This window comes from Bactrocera dorsalis, chromosome 5 (genome assembly GCF_023373825.1).
Source record: "Bactrocera dorsalis isolate Fly_Bdor chromosome 5, ASM2337382v1, whole genome shotgun sequence".
Classification (NCBI taxonomy): Eukaryota; Metazoa; Arthropoda; class Insecta; order Diptera; family Tephritidae; genus Bactrocera; species Bactrocera dorsalis.
The window spans coordinates 21,598,221-21,615,459 of NC_064307.1; the positions used below are offsets into that span (position 1 = coordinate 21,598,221).

At 33.5% G+C, this 17,239-nt stretch overlaps 6 protein-coding genes across 21 annotated transcripts in view; 2 read left to right on the plus strand and 4 right to left on the minus strand.

The window, feature by feature from the left end:
• Positions 1–397: 397 nt before the first annotated feature.
• Positions 398–3,411, minus strand: LOC105230076 (myosin-10). The gene is made up of 7 exons (XM_011210655.4): positions 2,372–3,411; positions 2,111–2,287; positions 1,883–2,033; positions 1,655–1,816; positions 1,258–1,595; positions 907–1,198; positions 398–848 (listed from the first exon to the last, which is right to left on the minus strand). The coding sequence occupies exons 1-7, from the start codon at positions 3,262–3,264 to the stop codon at positions 714–716; spliced, it is 2,148 nt and encodes a 715-aa protein (XP_011208957.2). The 5' UTR covers positions 3,265–3,411; the 3' UTR covers positions 398–713.
• Positions 3,412–3,906: 495 nt separating this feature from the next.
• LOC109579819 (DNA repair protein XRCC4-like) lies at positions 3,907–4,811 on the minus strand. The gene has a single exon (XM_019991690.3). The coding sequence runs from the start codon at positions 4,717–4,719 to the stop codon at positions 4,027–4,029; it is 693 nt and encodes a 230-aa protein (XP_019847249.2). The 5' UTR covers positions 4,720–4,811; the 3' UTR covers positions 3,907–4,026.
• Positions 4,812–5,053: 242 nt separating this feature from the next.
• Positions 5,054–17,239, minus strand: part of LOC105230077 (TOM1-like protein 2) — a 245,553-nt gene continuing 233,367 nt past the window's right edge. The window contains exons 2-10 of one of the 2 annotated variants that reach the window (XM_011210657.4): positions 9,313–9,427; positions 7,689–8,140; positions 7,554–7,628; positions 7,326–7,495; positions 6,971–7,263; positions 6,832–6,910; positions 6,667–6,766; positions 6,375–6,425; positions 5,054–6,210 (exon numbers count right to left, since the gene is read on the minus strand). In XM_011210657.4, coding sequence (XP_011208959.1) covers positions 6,007–6,210; positions 6,375–6,425; positions 6,667–6,766; positions 6,832–6,910; positions 6,971–7,263; positions 7,326–7,495; positions 7,554–7,628; positions 7,689–8,140; positions 9,313–9,364 — 1,476 coding nt within the window. In that variant the 5' untranslated portion in view covers positions 9,365–9,427 and the 3' untranslated portion in view covers positions 5,054–6,006. Of the gene's footprint in view, positions 6,211–6,374; positions 6,426–6,666; positions 6,767–6,831; positions 6,911–6,970; positions 7,264–7,325; positions 7,496–7,553; positions 7,629–7,688; positions 8,141–9,312; positions 9,429–17,239 lie in introns of those variants that run through there. The other variant, XM_011210658.4, reaches the window with a different exon arrangement.
• Positions 9,791–11,828, plus strand: LOC105230078 (cytochrome b-c1 complex subunit 2, mitochondrial). The gene is made up of 6 exons (XM_011210659.4): positions 9,791–9,971; positions 10,114–10,250; positions 10,306–10,609; positions 10,675–11,208; positions 11,274–11,495; positions 11,553–11,828. The coding sequence occupies exons 1-6, from the start codon at positions 9,927–9,929 to the stop codon at positions 11,637–11,639; spliced, it is 1,329 nt and encodes a 442-aa protein (XP_011208961.2). The 5' UTR covers positions 9,791–9,926; the 3' UTR covers positions 11,640–11,828.
• Positions 11,811–13,249, minus strand: LOC105230079 (uncharacterized). The gene is made up of 5 exons (XM_011210660.3): positions 13,048–13,249; positions 12,793–12,987; positions 12,387–12,712; positions 12,224–12,325; positions 11,811–12,164 (listed from the first exon to the last, which is right to left on the minus strand). Exons 1-5 carry the CDS (start codon positions 13,071–13,073, stop codon positions 12,106–12,108), a joined length of 708 nt encoding a protein of 235 aa, XP_011208962.2. The 5' UTR covers positions 13,074–13,249; the 3' UTR covers positions 11,811–12,105.
• Positions 13,528–17,239, plus strand: part of LOC105230130 (translational regulator orb2) — an 82,148-nt gene continuing 78,436 nt past the window's right edge. For 3 of the 15 annotated variants that reach the window (XM_049457587.1, XM_049457598.1, XM_049457596.1), the window contains exon 1: positions 13,528–13,804. The gene's annotated coding sequence lies outside the window, so the exon portion shown is untranslated. The other 12 variants (XM_049457590.1, XM_049457597.1, XM_049457591.1 and 9 more) reach the window with 7 other exon arrangements.

The window sequence follows — 17,239 nt, forward strand, 5'->3', positions numbered from 1 at the left end:
GATCGGACTACTATAGCTTATAGCTGCCATACAAACTGACCGATTGACTTGTATAGACAACTTTTTTATTAAGATATTTCCACGAAATTTTGCGTAAAATGTTTTCTAAGTCAATGCTAAAGCCACCGAACATATCGTTCAGATCGGACTATTAGAACACATAGCTGCCACACAAACTGACTTACTAATATGGCATTTGAATTACCCTGTGAATGGTGTTATAGCTTCGATTCAACCGAAGTTAACATTTTTCCGGTTTTTGGAATCAAAATTTATTTTTTGTGATTTACAATCCGCTATTTGGAATTAAAAAATTATTTTTAATTAAAAAAAATTTCAGGCCTAAAAAATAGAAAAAGGAATAATTTATATAATTTTTTAATAAATCCAACCAAAATAGAGGTGCAACTATTTTTTATTTTTTCGCAATATGAATAAAAAAAACGCGAGTATAAAACATTAATTAATAATATTAAGTAATATCATGCTAATTATGTCCAAAAATACTTATTTAGTACAAGTAAATTATGGTGGCAAGGCATTTCTATACAAATAAGAAAATTTAAAACAAAACATTTTTTTTTAATTAAACACATAATTACGCACAAGCTCGTCTAAAGCGCGAATACTGCTACACTTTGTACTTTTTGTATGCATACATTCCAGCATCAAACCCTAACATGCTTGCTGTGGTAAATGTAAACGAAAAACTGTTATCCGCGCCATGGTGGCTTGCAGAAATTCGTGTGTTTATCCGATTTGCTATTGGATGTGGACGATTTGGTTTTACTAGCTAAAGCGAGAATCTCATCCAATTTATCAAATTCACTGGGCGATTTGCTCAATAACTGCAATTAAATATAAATTAGGTTACAATTATATGTACTTATAAGGCATTTTACAAACCAATTCTATGTAAGCCTGCAGTCTGTCCATTGGTTCGGGCGAAGACTTTCGCTCATTGATATTATTTAGATTATTCTCTTTGATTTTCAATATGCGATCACGCGTTTTATTCTTTTTAGGCGTTCTGTAATTACTATCGTCTTTATTTAGTTCATTTTCATTGTTTGCTGGTGATTCGCACTCTGTATTATTGCTTATTTGCTGTGATTGATTGCTCGGCGATGTCAATATTTCCAATGCCTTTTGCCATTGATCTTCCATCACATCGTGTAACTTTTCCGCGATGACAGCTCTGAAATCAAACAAAATTTTAGTTAATATTATTTGTAGGAACATTTAAATTTACGCCACCTTTTTGTTTTGTAAGCATTCAGTTTACAGTCCAAATCTTCTATTTTCTTTGTGGCATTCGCCAGTTGTATGCGATACAGTTCAACTTCTTCCTTTTGTTTCTCTTGCAGCAAATTCAGCTCCATCTCGTTTTTCTCATTAATTAGTTCTATTTGTTTGACGGCGCGTTCAGCGATTAAACGCTCACGTTCACGCGCCTCTATTTTCAGTATTTCCTCATTCTTGTCTAGTTGCTGTTGAAATTCCTTCATTTTTTGGTCCACTGCATTTTCCAATTGTTGTTGGTAGTGTGTTTTTAGAGTCTTTTGCTGAAGTTCCATTTTTTTCTTCAAATTTATCTAAGAGTTAAGGTTTATTATGCATGGATTAATTTTTATATTTATAAAATATTGTTTACCTCGCTCTCTGTAAGCGCCGTTACTTTCTCTTGCAATGATTTTCGCTGTGTTTCTAAGGCGTCTGCGCGGGTTTTTTGCTTTTGTTGAAATTCCTGCAACAATTCCTTTTGATTTCTTAATGTACCGCAGTCTTTTTCTAGATCGTCGCAGCGTGTTTTGAGCTGTAAATTATTGAAATGCAAAGAATAAATATATGCATATTCCTTTTTGCTACTCATTTATTCTACCTTTTCATTTAGATAATCCACTTTCACTAGCTTATCCTTGAATTTGTTTAACTCATTGATAGCGAATTCTTCCGATCTTTTACAGCCGTGAATCTTTAGTTCAAGCTCTTCTATTTGTTGCTTATACATAGTTGTGCACTCGTTCGTTTTTCTAGTTAGAAAATAATAGATAATTGTTATGCACAATGGATTGACTCAAATAGATTAATATTTTTTATAAATTATTACCTGGAAGTTGTCGATAACTCATTTTCCAGCTTCTCACTTTTATCCTGAAATTTAGTTACTAAGCTTAAGGCCTGTGCTAATTCTTTTTGTAGTGATTCTAGTTTAGTGCCATACTGAGTATTGTCTGCTTCTAGTTTCGAAACTTTTTCACGCAGTTGATTGACTTCCGCATCCAAGCTGTTTAACGAATATTCATATAAAGAGTTTGAAAAAATATTCAGCATAAAGGTTTAGTAGTACAACAACAACAGTAGTACTTACGATTTACATTCTGATTGTGCGTTGCATATTGCTGCATCTTTGGCACGATCCACTTCTATAGCCACCGACAGCCGTTGTTGGTATTCAAGTAAGCGCGTTTGCAAAGAGTGTACCGTTCGTTCAAGGTGCTGACGCCGCAGCTGTTCTTCTATATACACAGACTGTTGTGGGGCAGCACAAGCAATGGCAGTGCCCTGACCACTTTTGCCCCAGATTTCACTTAAACTTATTAAATTCACATCAGCTCCCAAAGTTGTTTTTACATCGGGATATGCTTGTTGATATCGATTTTTCATTTGCTGAGGTTTTGTAATTATAGAATTCGGATTATTGACTTCTTCCTGGTACACATTATCCATTTGTTCACGATTTCGATCGCCTAGGAAATTATCAATTTCATTCAAAATGCCGCCAGCATCCTTGTTATAAAGACGTTCAGTGTTGGTATAACATTTAGGTGTGGAATGGACCAGCCCTTCCCTATTATGCCGTGCTGCTTGTGTGCCATTCGATATGGTGGATATGTCTGAAGCGGCTGTAAAACGGGCATCCTTTTCGCGTTCCAGCAATTTCAAGCGTGAGTTGATTTCGTTTAGCTCCGTATATTTATTCGCAACAAACATTTCCATATTTCGCTGGTCACTTGCGCCATCAATGTTGGTATTCGATTCTGTAAGTGTCGCTTCCATTTCATTTATATTATTTTCTGAGTGATTTAAATGATTTCTGTGGCCAATATATGCATTCATGTAATTGACATCGCGTGTAAACGCTGTAGCTGAACTCCTTACAGGATGAATGATTTGAAACTCCTCCAATTCCTCCGGGGTAGCAGTGGCAAAGTAATTCGGTGGTATTAATAGCAAAATATCAGTATCATCTGAATCACTCATTACACGGCGATACCGCGATGTTTTTATATTTTGTTACAAGTTGAAAAAATATTAAATTTTAGTCGTTATATGTCCAGTTGATAAAATAATTGTTTATAATTAATTACAAACTAAACTGACTTTGACATTTTTCATGACAACAATGTGGTATCTACTATGCAATTATTGGCGCAATAATTCACAATCAGACCGGCAGGTGTTTGGAAAAACTGGAGCAGGTACATCAGCATTTGAATTTCTGTATACATATGCATAATTGTTGGAATTTAGGAACCGAAAAAGTCACATAATGTTTGTTTAAATAAATTTTACTTTAAAAATATTGAACTAACTGTTTTTAAATGTACTCCAATAACTTTTACTATTGTGAATGGGGTGAAAGGATAACAGATGTTATATGTATTACTTTGGTTAACAAATAATTGCAATTCTTTTCGAATTCAAAAACAAAAACTCATTTTTTTTATTTATTTCATTATTGTTTGCTGAGTAACAAAGAAAAGTTGGATAGAATTAACTGAAACAGAAGAAAGTTGAAAAAATAAACATATATCATTTGCAAATACTAACATATCCCATATACATTTTGAAATAAAGTTCAGGTCCAAGAAGGGTTGTAAGCTATTTAAATTAACATTTAAATTATTAAATCTTTGTACATTTTTATTAAATACAAATACAAAGAATAAATTCAAAACAATAAACATATAATTAATTATCGACTTAAGCTATCTTATTGTACATACTAAATTATAACTTTTATTATGCTACTGTTTCTGGAAGCGTAAGCGGTTGTGTAGAAGCATTAAAATCATCGTCACTACTGTCATGAATATCCATTTGTGCATTACTGTTACTCCGCCCTCCTGTGCTAACCTTTTCTAATTCCATTTCCAACTTGGCTATTTTATTTTTCTTTTCATTTAATATCAGAAGAAATTTGGCCAGCATCTTCTCTTTCCATTCCTCTTTTTCTAGCAATACTTTTTCAACAGCATCGATTGCATTTGATAACGCTTTTTCTATTACCTGATCTTCATTTTTAGACTTTTCATTATTGATTTTTTGTAAGGCAATATCCAGCATATCATATTTTTTATTAGCTTCCTGCAATTGTATTTCCACATACATAATGTGTAAATCTCTGGTTCTATTCACACGCATTATTTTATTTTCGTGATCCAACTCAATTTCAAAACCATCTAAACCAATATCTGTAGTTAGCACTTTCTTAAGTACATCCAGATATTCGTCCAGTGATATATCAAGTTCCTCTGCAGCCTCCTCGAAATCTTTTACTTCTATTTTTCCTTCATAACAATGCTGTGTATTCGAGTCTTTTATATATAATTTGACAAGCTTCTTCTGATCCCACTCACTATGTAAATATATGTAGCACTTTTTATCAGATTCCAAATTTTTCAGCAATATCTTTTTCAAGTAAACGGAATCCATTATTTCAAGTAAAAATTTAGGATATTAAAATATTGTGAAATTTTACTCCAAACACAATGTTCCGACAGTTTGGTGGCCAATGTAAATAAATCACAATCCATGAATTTATGGGTTTTGTGCAACTTCTTACTTTTGATACTATTTTTTAGGGTTGACTTAATTAAGTAATAATTTATAATAATATTAATATATTTATGTTTTGTAAAAATTTAGAAATATATATATATACATAAATACCGGAATAAATGCAATTAGAGAGTAACTCGGTTTCTTATGGCATGCATACTTGTTTCGAATTCCCCTTGACGCATGTCAAATGTAAATCACAACAAAGTACTGTATAGTAGTAGTATTTATTATGTTTAAACATTATAGTTTTCTTTCATAAAATGATTGTAAATAAAATTTATAATTATTAAGTTAATATGAATACATAATTCTATCTTTAAATTGCATAAAAACAATTTCAGATTTTTTTTTTACTGAAAACCAGCAATGCACTAATTTTTTTCTTTTTTTTTTTGAAATTACCATTAGCCAATACATTATGTGCATATATGTATGTATATAAATGTATGAATATTTTAATATGTATGTGTTTTTGTATATGTATGTACATCAAAGCATAATAATATACAATATAAGCAAATAATATGGATATTAATTACAATTGGTATTAACTGAATTATATTATATAACAAAACTTAAAATATACACAAAAAATTACTAGAAAATGTTAACAATCAAAGACATGCAATGCACGCAAATATAGTAAGGAAATAATACATTTAGTCTTTATCGAATTACAGAACTTTCAACTCAATACATTTACATAAATATATGTATATACATATATATGTATGTATGTATGTACAAAAGTTAAACAGATTCAACTTTGAGCTTTGGTCAATATGTGTAGGTGAGTGTGTTTTTGGTGATACTCAAGTAAATATATTTATATAAAAAAGTACTGGACACATATTACCAGCATGAACAATGAATGCAACAGCTGAATTCATTCAATAATTTTTTTAGGGGTTTCATGGTGAGCGCGCAGCCTCAATGCCTGAATTTATGTGCATGTGCAGGAAAAAAAGGTATGCCATACATTTAGCTGCAATACAATACTTATATAGTAAATAACATATTGGGAAACATAATTTGCCAACTCTAACGTTATTTTAAATTATAATAAATACAATATAGTTTCTTGCATTTTACTAATGCTAGCTATAGACATTTAAAAAATGGTTATGTTTTATGTGCGCGATTATCGAAGTTGCATCCTCATAGAAGTAGTAAATCATCATCACCAGGTTTTTTAGTCGACGATTTCTTTTGATTATCTGCACCAGCGTTGCTAGTGACGCTGCTATTCGTATTGGCAGCCGCTATATTGGGAAGATTTTCGGCAGCTGCTGCACGCTCCTCCAAGAATTTATCGAATTCGGTGCTAGTTAGGGTTTCCTCAAAGCCTTCAGCGCCTTCCTTCTGCAATTTTGATTTGTTAATAAGGTTTTCATAAACTCAAATATGTATGCATGGTTTGCTTGTAATAATAACGCATAAATGTGTATAAATATGCATGCCCTAGTGTTTGTAGCTTAAATTTATTTAATAAACATAAAATAAATGGGTTTAACCTGATTACTTACAGAACTGCCTAACCATGCCTCCATTTCATCAACTTCGTTTTCTCTTGCCGGCTTTGTTTACGAAACACGAAATATTTTTTTTTTGTATTGAATACACAACCGAAAAATATGACAAAACAAAGAATATAATTTTTAATACAACACCAAAGCAATTGAAATGAAAAAATATGGTAACGAAAAATTTGTATAATATAATACAGTAAAATATATAAAGACAGATGTAAGCAGATGTTTAATATCATTAAAAATACCTACAACTACTGATTAAGGGATTGTTAAAATGTGTACTCACTTTGCTAACAACAGCAGTTTCCTTGGTGCGCTTGAATGGCAAATTGACGCTGCCTGCTGCCGCATCTACAGTGGGAATGTCTTTTAGCAGATCACTTTTACTACGACGAAAGAGACACAAATTGTTTTATAAAACACATGTGTCAATAAAGAATTTTATTTATACTTATTAGTGTCGGTCCGTGATTGCGCCAACATATCGAACTCATCAATATCTTTGTTTAACGGCTTAGCTGGGTTGGTATCTAAAAGTTAAATACTTTTTGTACCGAAATAAGCTAAATAAAAATATAGCATGTACTTACTCATGGCGCTGAATGTATTTGATAATTTCTCAGCACGCGCATCCAGATCTATTAGACGTGAATCATTTGGTATTGCACTAGCTTGTGAGGCACTAGTTGTGGGTGGTGGCACACCAATAGCAGCACCCAAAATGGCCGAAGGCGAAGTTGCGCTACTGCTGGTTCGATTCTTTTCATATCGTTGATGGCGCAAAAATAAATTGTTCAATTCATCGTTAAGACGCAGCAACTCAGCGGTGAGCTCATCGTCATTGATGCGTCCGATTAAATCGACGATTCTGGCCTGCATTTCTCTGCAAATAATTTACTTTAGATACATTTTTTCTTATGTAATATTTTTGTAGTTGCTACATACTTGCACGTAGCTGTCAATTCCGTGAGTAGAGCATAGTCGTCGGGATCCTCTTGCCCCGGTTTTAATTCGGTCAACATTTCGCCCAACACTGACATATTATGTGCAACCACCTCCAATTCAGATTGCAGTTTAGTTGTTTGTTCTGCACTCAAAACGGTGGGTCCATTATTCTAAAAAGTAAAAGGTCATACAAAATTTTGTTTTCTAAATATAATTTATGCAACTTACATGTGGCGCCATGGGTATAGCGTGTTGTGGTGAAATTGTCTGTTGAACAACCTGTGGCGGTGGCTCAGGTACACTCTGTAAATTAAAGCAATAATTTATTAAATAGTTTATTGTCTTCAAATAAGCGCTACTTACACGCTGTGGTGTGTAAATGGGTGCTAAATGTTCGATATCTGTCTGTGGAAACTCAATACCCTTATTCTTCAACTCCATGTACATTTGCGTAACACCATTCAAATCGGGTTGATTCTTAAAAGCATCTGCCCAGATTTGTATTAAACTTAATACTTTTTCTTGCATTACCGCTGGCGGATCATTTTTGGGGCCAATTAATTTGATTAGCTCTTGAATGAAGTCCTTTTGAGCAACTAGCACATGAAATGCTTTACCGCAATTTTTAACGCATGTCTCGAGTACGGTCAAGGTATACATAATAACCTGATTATCTTTGCCGGCATTTTGTGACAGTCTTTTGCGTATGGCTTTCATGGCATCACGTGCCGTGTCCGAAGATTCGTTAATCATGTCGCATATTTCCATATTCAAGGCCCAATTCTCGGATGCCAAAGAACTGTCAGTAGCTTGCTCTAGAAAGAACAAAAAGCCAATTATCAAACATTAGTTTGAATTTTGTATTATGGAATAAAAAATGCTAAAATTCATTGCCATAGTGTTAAAGATATTGGCAAATAATCTGATTAACCGCTAAATGTGAGTTTTGAATATTGTTATTTACACAAAATTAGCATATTAGTGCCATATTTTTTTGAGTAAAAGCACATATTAGAAGTAAGATGTGCTTTTAGATTTATAATGGTTTTTATAGTTATGTATATATCAATGGTTAAATACATGAATAAAAACATTATTAATTGTCCCACATATGCTTTATAAAGGTAAATAACGTTTAAAGCATATCTGTATAAATAAATTTAGGCAAGTATGTGCCTTTAAAGTATTTATAAGAAAGGAATTTGCCATATCTGTTATTATATTACCTGCTTATCTACAAAATACTTCATGGAAGACACATTAAATTAGAGTTAACAATGTGTTTTTGTATTGCTTTTACAGACAAAAGTTTTTGTGCAGAAAGTTGCTCCTAATGGTTGCAAAAATTAAAATTACATATTTCAAAACATAAAAAACATATTTTTTTCATTTCCACACTATGAATTGCAGTTAGTTGGATTCAGATAGGTCTTGTTAATCGCATATCATGTGTCATATCAGCATAACAAGCTAATCTTTAGTATATTTATAAACAGATGTACATATATAAAAAAAAATTACAATAACAAATTGTGTATATGGTAGATAACGTCGGTTAAAGGGTTCCCTTGCTCACCGCAAGTGCAATGGCGTGAGTCAACAATATTGAAATTCATTTCGAACACACACAGGTTATAGGTGCATATACCTAAATGAATGTATGAATTGTACATTTGTGCAACGCAATATTGCGAATTAGGCATTTAAATAAAACAAATACTATAGTATAGCCAAACAGACAAGTTGTTGCTGTATATTTTCGCAAGCTTTGATGCACTATTTCTAACTTAATATTAGAGTATACACATACATATAAACATATGTATGCCGACTAGTATTGTGAAAAGTCAATTATCGTATCTATTACAAATATTAGTAATACCTAATGCTCAACAAAATATGTGCTTATTGTTTATACTCTTGTAGATATGTAAATCTGTGGACGTTTTTTTTGTAAAACATCACCAATTTCTTATAATTTAATTACCTATTCGTTGTCCAATTGGAGTTGAGAATGGATTGTTGAAGAATGATGCCATTTTTGTTGATTTGTTTCACTATAAGAACTTAATTCTTTTTCACTAAATATCGTAGACAATTAACATTAAACAGCACAAAACACAATTCACTAGTTTTTCTATACTTCTTTACCAGTTGTACATTTCGTAATGACGTTTGTGAAATGACAAATGAATTATTTGTTTTTGTTTGTTTTCCACGACGGTATTGCCATTTCATTTTATAAACATATATTAGTTAAGAAAAAGTAATTTTTAAATAATTAATTATTGACAGAAAATGTTATAAATTTTAATGCAAAACATTTATATAGGCTGTTAGATAAAATTTTATTAAAATTATATGACATCATTTTAACTGGTTGGAATAGTTAAATTTATGCCAGTGACGTTTTGTGAAATGTCAATACTTCTTTTGCATAGTTTGGCATCACCCATATTTATATGTATGCTTGGCAGCACTTACAAAATCTTTGCTGTCAAGTGTAGTGTGAGGACTGGGCCGAATAAGAAAATTTATTCAGTTCCGATATTTTTTGGATTTAATCCTTGCCCTTAGAAATAAACGAATATATTCGAAAAAATGGCATGCAACGCAAATAAAGCGCCTTTCCTCCGTTCGATTGCAGTAAGTTAATATATTACAGTCTTTTTAAAAGTTTGATAACCCAAAACTCCGTGAACCGTGGTTACGTAAAACAATTTTCGCGACATACTTATCTGTCATTTAGCAAAAACTAATAGTTTTTACTTTTTTCTGAATTTTAAAGAAACGCGGTTTGGCAAGTCAGTGTCCACGCCCCTTGGGCCAAGCAGCTGAAGTCCAATCAACTGTGTTGAATAACAAATTAGTGGTCGCCACTGCCGAAGCTTCCCTGCCAATTACGCGTGTTTCCATTGTTTTACGGTGAGTTAATTCTTCAGAAATGGAAACTCTTCCTTATCGTGTGTATTATTTTTAGTGCTGGATCGCGCAATGAAAGCTACGAAAACCAAGGAGCTGCGCATTTGTTACGCATTGCTGCTAATTTGTCCACCAAGAACTCTACTGCTTTTGCTATAACTCGTAATATCCAACAAGTTGGCGGTAGTTTGAGTGCATCAAACGATCGTGAATTGGTTACTTACACCGTTGAAACTACAGCCAATCAAATCGAGACAGGATTGCGTTATTTGCAGGACCTTGTACAGCCAGCTTTTAAGCCATGGGAGCTTGCTGACAATGTTCCACTTTTACGCACTCAGGTGTCGTCTGTTTCACCACAGGTAAAATATAAATACTTTTTGAACTGCATAAATTATAATTGAAATCATTTGCAATCTTCATAAAGGAGCGTGCTGTAGAATTGTTGCACAAGGCCGCTTTCCGTTCTGGTTTAGGTAATTCCATCTACATCCCAAAACATCAAATTGGTAAATTGTCGAGCGAGTCATTGCTTCACTACGTTGCAAACACCTTCACACCCAGCCGCTGCGCTGTTGTTGGAGTTGGCATTGACCAAAACACCCTGTCAGGTTTTGCCCAGAACCTCGAATTGGCCTCTGGATCTGGAAAATCTAACTCCACTTCTTACTATGGTGGTGATGCACGCAAGGATACAGCAGGTAATGTTGCCCATGTCGCTGTTGCTGGACAAGGTGGTTCTCTACTCAACCAAAAGGAGGCTTTGGCATTTGCCGTTTTGAAGCAAGCCGTAGGATCTGGTGCTGCCACTAAGCGTGGCAATATTAATGGCACCTTTGGCAAAGCATTGCAAAGTGCTGTAACCGATGCATCCGTTTCATATAAGACCATTAATGCTGCATATGAAGATGCTGGTCTGTTCGGCTTTTTGGTTTCTACCGATGGACAAAACATTGGCAAGGTAAATCGTTATCGCAACAAATGTTGTGTAATCAATTACTAATTTATATATATTTTGTGAACTAGGCTGTTGATGCGTTGACACGTGCCTTGAAATCGGGCTCAGTTTCTTCTAATGATGTTAACCGTGGCAAGGCTTTGCTTAAAGCTGCTATTTTGGAGAGCTACTCCACAGATAGCTCTTTGATCAATGTCATTGGCATCCAAGCTGCTCATCTGAAACAAGTACAAAGCATCGATTCCTTGTTGTCGGCTGTCGATGGTGTCACACAGCAAGAAGTGCAAGAGGTATTTATTTCACACGTCCGAAATGAATTAATATAATACATGACGTTTTTTTTATAGGCTGCCAAGAAAGCTGGCTCATCCAAGTTGTCGGTTGCGGCTGTTGGAAACCTAGCCAATGTACCATATGCGTCAGATCTAGCTTAATTGTAAAATTTCATGAATTATTGATATATATTATTAAACATCCCAAATGAGAACTTGGATAAAATATGTTTTGATCTTCAACCAAATCGATTGAATAGTGAAAATTAGTTACTCTAAAGTGTAATAACCTGAATGTAATAAGGGTATTGTTGAAGTGATACACATTAAAAATACAATAGGATCAAAAAATCTTTTTTTTATTTATGAAACTTTTTACGTTGATACAAACTTATTTTTCAGACGCAAATAAATGGCGAAGTGCCATATAAGTATAAGGTTTTGTTCTGTGAAGATGCCCTACAAGTTTATCGTGTTATTCACGCTTTGGTACAAGAGACTTTACAATCATTGCAAATGTGCATCGCCAACAATTATTTACAATATTTTAAATACACTTTCTTACATTTTGTTAATACCGTAAAATTATATGAAAAAAATATATACCAATTCAGTAGACACCCACATTTTAAATAACTGCTACAATAACAATGGCAACAAATAAAATGATGATAACTAGCCAATAACCTATAAAATAAAAATAATAAATTATGTTTTTAATAAAAATATTCGCATTTTTTACATACCCCATGTACTATCCCTTCGATTTATGTCGCCAATATTTCCTGTTTCTACATGTACACGAGCATCAACTCTGTCCATAGTATCGGCCAAATTATCCAATATATCTAAACATTATGCATAATTTACAAGCACTCATATATTTACATTATACATTTCGCCACTTACCATTTTGATTTTCGACTTCTTGTCCCAACTGTGAAGCGAGACTTCGTTGTCTTGATATTGTCTGAGATAAAACTTCTAAGCCGCGGTTTTGCCGCTCTAATATATCGATTTGACGGTTCTTTAAGGTGTTTACATCACTAGCAATTTCCGCGGGGCTTGTGCTTCCATTAGAACTTTCAGGTCTATTGTTCAAATAATTGGGCGGTTGAGCAAACAATTCCGCACGCTCCCCACGCGTATCCTGCGTTATCTTTCGGTTTACTTGCGCCAATTGATTTTGAAGGGCTTCCACTTGTTGCTTTCTATTGTAGAGCTCATCGGGTTCTCTACATTGGGACAGAATAATGTTTACAGTAGAACATTTTAAATAATACAAACAATTTGAAGATAATAAAACAAACTGTACATGGACCGTGCGGCTTCTAAAAGTTGAAGCTTCTGAATGAGCTCCTTGACTTCACCTTCGAACTGCTTTAGCTCAGTTTGTATGGCAGTTGTGAGACGATTATATTCGAAAGAATTTTTTTGGCGCTTTTCACGTATTTCCAATTTTTGTATAATATTCTGATTAAGCGTTGAGCATGCCTCGCATTCTCTTGACCTGTAGGATTATTTATGAGCCTTTAGTAAACAGTATTGCGACTTAAAACCCATAATTTACCATGAGTCAACATCCAACAGAGACATATTTTTATATTAAACACAAAGTAAGGCAAAATAAAGCTACGTATATAGCACTTTCGTAGATTACAAAAATAAAATATGGAATGTTGTTAATTATTTTAATGCTTTATTAAATTATAAAAACAAATAAACTTGTTCCGAAATGTTTATCACTTTAATGGCTGAACATATGATCCAGTGTCTTTAAAGAATAATCGATTACAGATGATTTGATCGAAATTTAAGATATATTTCAAATCATTAAAAAAAATTGCAGAAATCAAAATGAAAATGTATTAAAAAAACTATTTTTAATATATAAATAATAAAACACACTTATTTTGCTTTTTTTTATATGAAATATTATGTTTTTGCGAATTTAAGTTAAATATATTTTAACCTATTACCATTTGTCAACGAACAGACCCATTAATTCCGATTGGACATTTTGTGGCAGCACTTACAAGTTTCGATGGGACATTTTTCATTAAGATTTTTGATTTCGTGCGGCTCGGTTTTTGGTCGGGGAAATTCTAGGAAAGTGGTTTTAGCGATTACGAAAAAAATTCATTTAATGTGCATGTTTTTTATAAATAAAGAATGAAGTTCTAAAACTATTTATATAAAAAAATTAATTTAATAAAAGCAGTATGCTAAGCGAATATCTTTGCATGTGTATTTTCAAGTGAATATAATAAACGTAGATACAATTGGAGCAGATCGAACCGAGAGAAAGAAGCGAAAAATAATAAAAGGTGCGAAACTGTTAATTAATGTTTTTTAACATATAGAAATATACTTAAGTAGATAAATTTGGAGTTTGCGATATGCGCATATTACCTACTAGCCTCGTGTATGTGCTGGAATTTAATTAGGAGGAAGTAAATGATTGTGATTTTATAACTGCTGCGCCATGTTTGTCACGGCTTAGATAAGAATGGGAAGAAGACCTGCAAAACAGCTGTGAGTTTGTTTACTTAAAATCCAATTGGATATCTTGCTACTGAGTTGAATACAAATTCTGTTCCTCAAAATTCTTTGGATTAACTATTTACTAAAATCGATATAATGCAATGCATTGTGGGTATTATGTAGGGGTACACGCCCCCACAAACTTATATGTGGGCGTATATATGATTTTGTGCGAAAAGATAAAAAATCCTTTGCTGAGAATATTTCATGTAACTTTATGCAGATATGCTGTTCTATTTAAAAAAGTTGTTTAATGGAATGATGTATGTATTCACTTAATATTAATATCTATACCTTCACATTTTTTTGTACAAGTTGGTCACTGAGTTGGTGTTAATAGTGAAATATTTTTTGTTTAATCAAATACATACATCTGTGTTAAAGAACTGCTACATACATAAATATGTTTATATAAATTTATGTGATTTTCAAGAGCTTGACAGTTTTCTTTAATGAAAGGAATCCAAATATTTTGATCTAAATAAATGAAACGGCGTGCAGTCCAACAATAAATACTACCATGCGGTAGCAATAAATAACAGGTTCTACTGGCCGAAACCATTTACTGGTCTTTCAACCCAGAGCTATAACTCCACAATCAGGATGCTGCCTTGGGGATAAGTTGTAGCTACATATCTGATACATTTCTGGATCAGATAGTAAAATATATCTTAAAATATATGATCAGCATGCACAGATCGTAAAATAGGCACATGCTCTGTGAACCAAGTGTAATTATTTATTTATAAATTTTTAAATACGGATTTCTTCCTCCTTCTCGAAACAAAGGTATTTGATCTAATAAAAAAATTCTTAACGAAGACGTGACTGTCGTGGGAATTGAATTCCAACAAGAACCGAGAAAATGTTAAAAATCACTAAACTTAGTATGTTATTGTTGTTGTAACGGTAGAAAATATACCCCATATATGTATCTTTGAAGAATGCTGTTGACAGTCCTTGGCCGGATCAGAACCCGTATTTGTTCAGCTTATATAAACCAAACTGCCATGGAACCTGCGTAAGCCGACTCTCCTGCATACTCGTGGTGTATACATATATTACACATCTTTCAGTTCATTTTAAGAGCCCTTCATTAAAGCTCCGCCAATCATATGATTCCGTAATAAAGTTGTGTAAAGAATTATTTATTTAATTACATGTACTATATGTTATCCCACGTGTCTTCACTGTACTAACCCACAATTGTGTAAACGTAGCTTTGAAGTTAAATTTAAATAAGAGCAAAAATAAACTTGGCAACTTTTAAAATGAACACCGAAAGCATTCACTGTATCGTTTAGAGGGTGGTTGGAGCACCCACTTTGCTACACATGCAGTGGGGGTAGTGAATCGCCCCATAGATGTATAGAAATATATTTGTGTGTATGCGTGTGAGTAGGCGAATGTGAAGGCAAAAATGAAATGAGAAAAAGATTGATTTTTCCTGTGCTACGTTGCACCATAGAACGTCTGTCTCTGTTTGTGTGGAAATATCAACACTGAGCTGAGTGACGACGTCGACCGAGTGCTGCTCGACTGCGACAACGATGACTACGTTTAGCCAAGCGAAAACTTACAATGCTGCCTCAGAGCGCACGGTCGGAAAAGTAGAAAATCAGTTCGGGTGAAAATTTTAGAGAAATAACGTCACAGCTACGCAAGTACGCCAAAATTGAAGAAGAAGAATGTGAAAATTTTCATTTTGTACAAAATTATATGAAGAAAAAATGCAAGTTTGCAAAAGAAATTTAACGGGATTATTACATAATATACGGTAATCACTTTATATGGAAAACAACTTGCGCCGGAAATTGAATTGAATTTCGTTAAATTTTCAATACAACATACAATTGAAATTTTAACAAAGGAGCTGAGCAGAGAAAAGTTTCGAGTTTTTTCACATTGAAAAATATAAAAATGAAACTTTAATTTTCAACCTACAAATATTATAAAATATAAATAAAATTGGTGAATTCATTTTTGCACTACTGAAAGTGAATTGTCTGGTGTCAAATAGATTTTCTAAACGCGTACCCATTTTTTGTTTAGAAACAAAAACAATTTCAAATGTATAATGCATTTAAGTGAGTACTAAAATTTTCCGCTAATGAGATAAATTTGCATAAAATCGGCAAAACTGGAACAAAAAAAAAACGAATACTTCGAATCTATGAAAAATCGGGTTTGCACTGCAATATACATATATAGCTACATCAGTTGGCTTTTCAATACCGACGACTTTTAAAGCGTTAAAACAGCGCCTTAGGGAAAAATAGAAGTGTGTAGCAGCAGCAATTCGACCAACTAGCCTTTGGTTAACAGTAACGCATTAACAATTTTAAAGCTGTGTTGCAATATTTTCAAGTAGTGTTGGTGGAGGCAACAGACTTGCCACATTTCCACAGCCGTGCCGAGCAGCGCACCCGGAAATGAAGCTAGCAACAACATCCTGCGTCATTTAATTGTTGTCGTCGCAGCCATAGTCGACGTCATCGTCACTGTTCTCATCGTGTTTACCGTTATTAACGTCAGTGCTTCTGCTACAATACACCTGAACGGATTACTGAAAGAAGTGTTCGCATTGACACACACGTCTATATTGAAATAAATAAGTAGTTTTAGTACTGAAGCATTGGCGCACTTTGCAAGTACAAATCGGAACGCTCGGTAGTGTACAAGCGCATAATTGTGTATCTTCTATCCAAATAGACGTGGCAGGTGGGTGAGTGTTTCTTCATTCCAACTTATATATTTACAACGCCAAATAAAACAAGAAGAAAACGTTAACTTGGTCCGAAGCTATAATAACCTGTATAGGAGCGTTTCTCGTAGCATCAAAAGGTTAAAAAGATATTTTGTTATGGATTTTGATCGATCAGTTTGAATGGCAGCTATATGCTATAGTATTTCTTCGAAGGTTGAAACGTTTTCTTGGGAAATGTTCTGAGCCACATAAAGATCTCGTCAGATAAAAAAGCTTTTCTTATAAACATTGGATTTTGATCGATCAGTTTGTATAACAACTACATATATGCCATAGTAGTCCAATATTGGCGATTCCGACAAATGAGCGGCTTCTTCTGTAGGAAAGGACGGTTGCAAAATTTCAGATCTATATCGCACAAACGGAGAGAACTAGTTCGTATATATGTATGAACACAGACCGACGGATAGACGGACAGACACATGGAAATCGACTGAGCTCATCTTACCTT

Excerpts from the sequence above, each read along its gene's own strand:
- LOC105230076 (XM_011210655.4), bottom strand. The coding sequence starts at position 3,264 with ATGAGTGATTCAGATGATACTGATATTTTGCTATTAATACCACCGAAT. Across the intron at positions 2,288-2,371 it reads GCACAATCAGAATGTAAATC|CTTGGATGCGGAAGTCAATC; the intron begins GTAAGTACTACT and ends TTCGTTAAACAG. Across the intron at positions 1,817-1,882 it reads TGGATTATCTAAATGAAAAG|CTCAAAACACGCTGCGACGA; the intron begins GTAGAATAAATG and ends AATAATTTACAG.
- LOC109579819 (XM_019991690.3), bottom strand. The coding sequence starts at position 4,719 with ATGGATTCCGTTTACTTGAAAAAGATATTGCTGAAAAATTTGGAATCT.
- LOC105230078 (XM_011210659.4), top strand. The coding sequence starts at position 9,927 with ATGGCATGCAACGCAAATAAAGCGCCTTTCCTCCGTTCGATTGCA. Across the intron at positions 11,209-11,273 it reads ATGGACAAAACATTGGCAAG|GCTGTTGATGCGTTGACACG; the intron begins GTAAATCGTTAT and ends TTTGTGAACTAG. Across the intron at positions 11,496-11,552 it reads CACAGCAAGAAGTGCAAGAG|GCTGCCAAGAAAGCTGGCTC; the intron begins GTATTTATTTCA and ends TTTTTTTTATAG.
- LOC105230079 (XM_011210660.3), bottom strand. The coding sequence starts at position 13,073 with ATGTCTCTGTTGGATGTTGACTCATG. Across the intron at positions 12,988-13,047 it reads CTGTTGGATGTTGACTCATG|GTCAAGAGAATGCGAGGCAT; the intron begins GTAAATTATGGG and ends ATAATCCTACAG. Across the intron at positions 12,713-12,792 it reads TTAGAAGCCGCACGGTCCAT|AGAACCCGATGAGCTCTACA; the intron begins GTACAGTTTGTT and ends GTCCCAATGTAG.